General features: G+C 53.6%; 1 protein-coding gene across 1 annotated transcript; it reads right to left on the reverse strand.

The window, feature by feature from the left end:
- Positions 1-2301: 2301 nt before the first annotated feature.
- LOC114069380 (galanin receptor type 1-like) lies at positions 2302-4737 on the reverse strand. The gene has a single exon (XM_027906118.1). It carries the CDS (start codon positions 4498-4500, stop codon positions 3172-3174), a length of 1329 nt encoding a protein of 442 aa, XP_027761919.1. The 5' UTR covers positions 4501-4737; the 3' UTR covers positions 2302-3171.
- Between the last annotated feature and the right edge of the window lie 1324 nt (positions 4738-6061).

Genomic DNA, 6061 nt, shown 5'->3' on the forward strand with positions numbered 1-6061 from the left:
GCAGCATTGCTGCAGGAAAACGTCCTTGAGACACCTAAAATTCACATCTTCAGTCTGCCTGGGCACATTTAGAGAGAAACACATTTCCTCAACCACACACTGAGTGCAAGACGTTCAGCTTGAGCTCCTGTGAGGAAACCATCTGTGTTCACCAGCCAGAGTTGTGTCTGCTCCTGATTCCTCGAAGGACCAGGAGTCCCTTGAATGCCTATCAAAGCACCTGCCACCTGAAACAAGGACCTTGTGCAGCCTGGAGGACGCTGAGATGTCTTCTCAGCCCTAAAGAGATCTTTTATCAGACAGGAGAGGGAAAAAGCCACCTTCCCAAGTGCTGAGGTTTCACCTCACTGGGATCCAGCATGAGTCACCCAGGCACTGCTGCATTACCCAGACCTGTTCAGGTTAATAAAATCACTGCCAGAGCCTGGGTGGCTCACGGGATGCTGTGTGGCTTTCACATTGACGTCACTGCTTCTCATTTACCCTTGGGTGACAGTGACCGAAATTCATTACTACCTGGCAGCCGTCGGGTAAAGCCGTGCAAAATAAATCAGTGTTCTCCACAGCAAACAGGTGTCTGCAGCACAAAAGGAGCCATTCAGATCAGCAGGGCAGGAAGGGATTTTTCATCAGGGGAGTGAAGACATGAATGAGTCGATAGAGCGAGGGGAATTCAGTGGCAGGGAGTGATAACAGCGAGAGGTGGGGGGAGATTTCACTGTAGAGACAGTGGAGAAGTGGTTGGAGTGTGGGGGATAGAGAGGGAGTGACCAAGGAGACAAAGAGGAGATAAAGTGAGCAATTCGACTTTATTATAGGAAAACAGGGACACCGAAAGAAACTGCAAAACACATTTAAAAGGGTGAAGAGGAGATAACCTTGCCCAGTGAAAGTGGCCTTTGCCACAACATATCTCAGTGATCAGGAGTGCTGTGGGGCTGGAGGAAGTGCATGGGCATGTATATGAGGAGGGGAAGGCCCAGGTAGGCTCAGGAGTACACAGTCCCTGGTATTTCTGCCTCTGTGGAGGGTACAGAGACTTTCAGGCAGGACTCAGGCATCAGCTCGTGAACTCAGAGAAAAAAATTCTCCTCCGGAGTACTAAAATGTGGATTTCTTGCACCTTTGACTGCATCATTTGATCCTGGCCATTCTCAGAGCCAGGACACCACACAGAATGGAGCTGGTCTGGCATCTTCATGATCCTTTCACTGTGGTTTACTCAGGGTGGGAACAAACATCTCAGTCAGGACAACATAGGGAAATTTCAATATTGTGTCACATCTGGTCTGGGGATGGAAGCCATCTGTTTACAAGACCTGGAGTCAGTGGGTGTTCAGAGTGAGCTTCTGACGGCCCTCAGCCTGCCACATTTTGCCAGCCCTTAAAAATATGTCTCGAAAGAGGAAATAAAATCTCTACAGGCTTTTCTCCACAGCTACTAAAAGATCAGGCAGTAGGTACACTCCTGTATCACCTGCAAAAATGCAGATGTTCTCATCTCCAGCACACATAAAAGCCATAAATCTGAGTAGTTGTAATGTCTTTTTCGTTCATACAAAGAGAATACAAATTGTGGATGGCACTGCCTGGAAAGGAGGAATCCTGTTTTCCAGGCAGATCATTGTTAAAATAAAATGCTATTGAGTGATCATGACAAAGGTTAGGTTGAATGGCTATTTTCTGTCTTTTGTGGGCAAAAGGCCCCCTGGAAGGCAGCAGGACATTATGTGAAACTTAGATTTCACAAAACATCCTTCCCTTGTTCAGAAATAAATAAATTTTAAAAAAGCCCCCCCCGTCATCAAAAGCCTGAGTTCCATTAAATGCAAAATACTCTCCCAGGGACACTGCTGTGTTGGGTGTGTGGTTTGCTGAGAGGAGAGAGAAGCTGTGCTGGGTGCTGGGCACAAATAGCCAGGGCACGGGCTGTTCTGGCAGCAGGAGATGATGCTCGATCCCTCACATCTGGCATTGGCCAGGCACAGGGAAGGGGCTCATCTCTGGTTTCATTCCAGCCTTTTGGCTCTTTGTTGTACCTTTTTTTCCTCCTACCTGTTGCCTGGTCTGATGTGTTCTCACTTAGATCTTGGGGAGAAAGGTCTCCTTTCTTTATGAATACAGATCCAGTGCTCAGCACAACAGAATGCTCAAGCTTTACTGGAGCCTTTCAATGCTAACATAATAAAAATTTACAATTTATTTATCAAAGCCTCCTTTAAAGGAGATGAGGGAAGAAATAGGTTTTAACCTACTTGTGATCCTGAGGAAAAGCAAGCACTTTGATTTGCTCCTTCCCAGACAAATAGCATTGCATTAGTTGTTTCTGATTTTATTAGCTATAAACCACTTTCTATTTTTATTTTCACATGCCATTGACTTTGTTTGGTACAGACACAGCTGAACGAGGCTGGTTTTTCAAGTGCAAATCATGTTAATAGATGCCCAGTTCTTTCCACTCCACACACAGGAACTGTAAGAAAGAGAGCTGATGCCCCCAAAAATGTTTTCCTACCGCATTTCCTAAATCACCTCTGAGGCCACATTATCCCTTCTGAGTTCCCAAATGTGGAGTGGTGATGGTTGCTTTAGTACTTCTGCCACTGTCTCTTCACATAAGGAGAATTTATTTGCATGGAGGAGTGAAACAATACGACCAGACAATGAAATCTCAAGTGGTAAAGTGTGTGAAATTCTCCATTTATATTACTTTTTATGATGCTATTTCCAGCTTTTCTTCACTGCTTGCAACTACAACTGATGGATTTGGAGCAGAGAGTGCCTCTTATCACTGCTCTTCATCATCAAGGGTGAGAAGCAGCAAGCAGTCAAATTGTTGCTGTATCCAAACAGCATTTCTGCATCCAGAGATGGAGGTGCAGGGAGAGCTCGCTCGTTGGGAACTTGATCTATCTAATTATGTGACTGTTGACTGGGCAACGGGCTACACATCCAGTTGTCCCCAGTAAAAATCATTTGTCTTAAAATTTGATCTGAAATACATCGTCTTTTTCTCTTTTTACATGTTTCTTTCCCTGTCACAGTGTTTTTGAACCTGTGTTGAGAGTTATTAGAATCAAGTTCTCTTCCATCATTAAAATACCGGGTTCAGAAAGACCTCTAGAGTCCTTAAATGCAGATGAGAGTATGAGAGGCACTTCCTGAGCAGAATTACAAGGAAGTGTTCTCACTGGAGACAGTGTTCAGAGGTGGATGCTGGCAGGAGTTCAACTGTCCACACTTGTTCTTATGGCCATGGCCTCCCTGACATCTCCTGCCCAGGGTAGGGGTAGTGGTGGGTCCTTTCCTTGCTGGCTCCACTGAACTGCGGTAAGAGAGCAGCTCTGGGACCGAGGAACGAGTTGCCCCTTCAGACAGAGAGAAGTTAAAGAGAGAGACCATTCTTTGGTGGTATTTGCTCTTCATTTCCTTGGCTGATCTGTAGAGGTTCCCAACAAAGCAATAGCATATGGGGTTGAGGCTGGAATTGGTGAGGCCAAGCCACTGGGCGAAAGGCCTGAGCTGCAGGATCCAAGGAGAAGGAGTCACATCCTGCAAAGACTTGGGGATGTTGAAGTCAATCCAGATGTCCATCAGGTAGACGGGCAGCCAGGAGACGGCGAACAGCAGGACCAGGGCCACCACCATCTGTGCCACCTTCCTCCGGACCTTGAGCCTGGAGGCCGGCAGGGATCGGGTCAGGGCAGTGCTCTCCTTCAGCTGGCTGCCGCGGCTCCACAGCCGGCGCACCGTGAGGAAGCAGATGGCCATGTTGAACAGGACTGGCAGGCAGTAGAGGGCACAGAAGAGCAGGAAGTTGTAGGCTTGCTTGAGCCTCTCCTGGGGCCAAATCTCCCTGCAGATGGAAAATACCAGGGGCAAGCCCTCCACCACCCCGATCTCATCCCGCCTGTTCATGAAGATGAGGGGCATGCATATCCCCGAGGACAACAACCACACCACCAGGATGGTGCTGAGGATCCTCTTCTGGGTGAAGAAAGAGCGGGCGTTGAGAGGGTTGTGCACGCTGTAGTAGCGGTTCACACTGATGACGGTCAGGCTGAGGACGCTGGCAGAGACAGAAACAGCCTGGATGAAGGGCACTGCCCGGCAGAGGAAGTCCCCATACACCCAGGCTTTGTAGATGAGGTTGCCCACAGTGATGGGCATGCAGATGCACACCACCATGAGGTCACACACCGCCAGGTTGATGAGGAGGCTGCGAGTGGCGCTCAGGCTGGACACCCTGCTCCGGTGCTTGCGGGTCAGCACCCTGATGGACATGATGTTGCCCACGAAGCCCACCACGAAGGACACCAGGTACATCACTGTGAGGCTGATGGTGACGGGCTCCTTTGCGAAGAGAAAGAGCATCTTCTCCAGCTCTTCCCACCCCAGCTCCTGGCTCCCGTTCCAGAGCCCGCCTTGGGTCTGATTCTCCTCCTGCCAGACCTGCAGAAGTCCAGGGGGGGCCCCGGGGATGGCGGGGGACGAATCCATGGCTGAGGCCCCTGGGCACCCCGGGCTAACGGGGCAGACCCTGCCGCGCTGCTCCCAGCGCTCTGGGCATGGCGAGCGGGGACCAGCCCTGCCTGCAAGAGAGGGTGCGGAGAGAAGGGGTGAGCGGGGACTCGGGGCAGCGATCGCCCTTCGCGGGGACCTGCCGAAACAGCGATTGCTTGCCCGCAACTTACTTGAGAAGCGGCGGTAGCGCGGGGCGGGTGGGCCGGGCAGCGGCACCGGCAGCGGTCCGGGCAGCGGCGGGGGGAGCCCCGAGCCCGGCGGGAGCCCCGCACTCGGCCGCGGGGAGACGGCGCCTCCGGTGGGAGAACCGGGAAGGAGCCCCGGTCCCCCCGCATCCCGGAGAGTGGCCCCATCCCCGGTCCGCCGCCACTCCCCGCGCTCCCTCCCGGGAAAGTTGCGTGTCCTGCAGTCGCGCTGCCGGACTCCGGGCTGGCCCCAAACCCCCGGCCCCTCCCCGGTTCCCCGGCTCTCCCGCGGCTCGGCGGCACTCACCGGGCGGACGGCGGGCAGCGCCGGCCGGGCTCCTCCCGCCGGCAGCTCTGCCGTGTGTGTGAGTGTGTGTGTGTGTGAGAGAGAGCGTGTCCGTGTGTCCGCGTGTCCGTGTGCTCGGCGGCAGCGCCCGACCCGCTGCCACACGCGCGTGCTCGCACCCACGCACCCACCGCACCGCCAGCCCGGCACCCACCCCGCGCCGCGCACTCGCTGCACACCCCGCACACGGTGCACACCCCGCACACGCACAACAGCCCCGCACGCACGCACAGAGCCCTGTCCTGCGACCCCAGCGCACACATGCACGGACCCCCGACAGACTCCACGCACCCCCTCCAGCGCACACGCACGTCTGCAGACCCGCACACACACGCTGTGCACGCTCCCCCTGCACGCACTCGGCTGCATGCACCGTCCTACAGGTGCCCTGCACACCCGCAGGCACCCTGAGCATCCACCCCCCACTCCCTCCTCACCTCCACCTCCCGACCCACTCACGCACCTCTGCGTGTCCGCGCCCGCTTTGCACTCCCCGGCCGTGGTGCTGAAGGGACAGCTCCGTCCTGGCCAGGCAGGGACCGGGCACGGACAGGGTGGGTCTGGTCCAGTCGTGGACTATTCCCGATGTTCCCCTTCTCCTCCTCTCCTGGGGTCTCTAGGATCAGCTGCAGCAGGGCAGAGGGGAACCCAGGCGCTTCATTTCTACTCCATCATCACCCACCCTCCTGCAGAGCCTGGCACACCAAATGTTAACCCCACCCGAGCAAGAAGCGCTCCCGAAGAAACCCAACCTTTGGTCTTTTCTATAAACTGAAGGAATGGGAAGAGTGGGTCATGGAAAGGGTCACTTGAAAAGTTGAAGGGCTTGGTTGAAGAGCAAGATTGGTTTTGTAAAATGAAGCTTTTGAGTGGAGCTGCTCAGAGGATGCCAGTGAATCACAGAGGAAAACGCTTGGTGAGAGGAACTGATACCTCTGCTCGAGGTGTTTAATTTTTATTCTCTTTCTTTGCCTTCTCTGAGAGTGAGCAAGGTAACAAATACAGC

The sequence above is a fragment of the Empidonax traillii genome, unplaced genomic scaffold (genome assembly GCF_003031625.1).
Source record: "Empidonax traillii isolate 1590-97213 ecotype Southwest subspecies unplaced genomic scaffold, ASM303162v1 scaffold1248:size145969, whole genome shotgun sequence".
Taxonomy (NCBI): domain Eukaryota; kingdom Metazoa; phylum Chordata; class Aves; order Passeriformes; family Tyrannidae; genus Empidonax; species Empidonax traillii.

What these genes read in the sequence shown, in the direction of transcription:
- LOC114069380 (XM_027906118.1), bottom strand. Translation starts at nt 4,500, where the DNA reads ATGGATTCGTCCCCCGCCATCCCCGGGGCCCCCCCTGGACTTCTGCAG.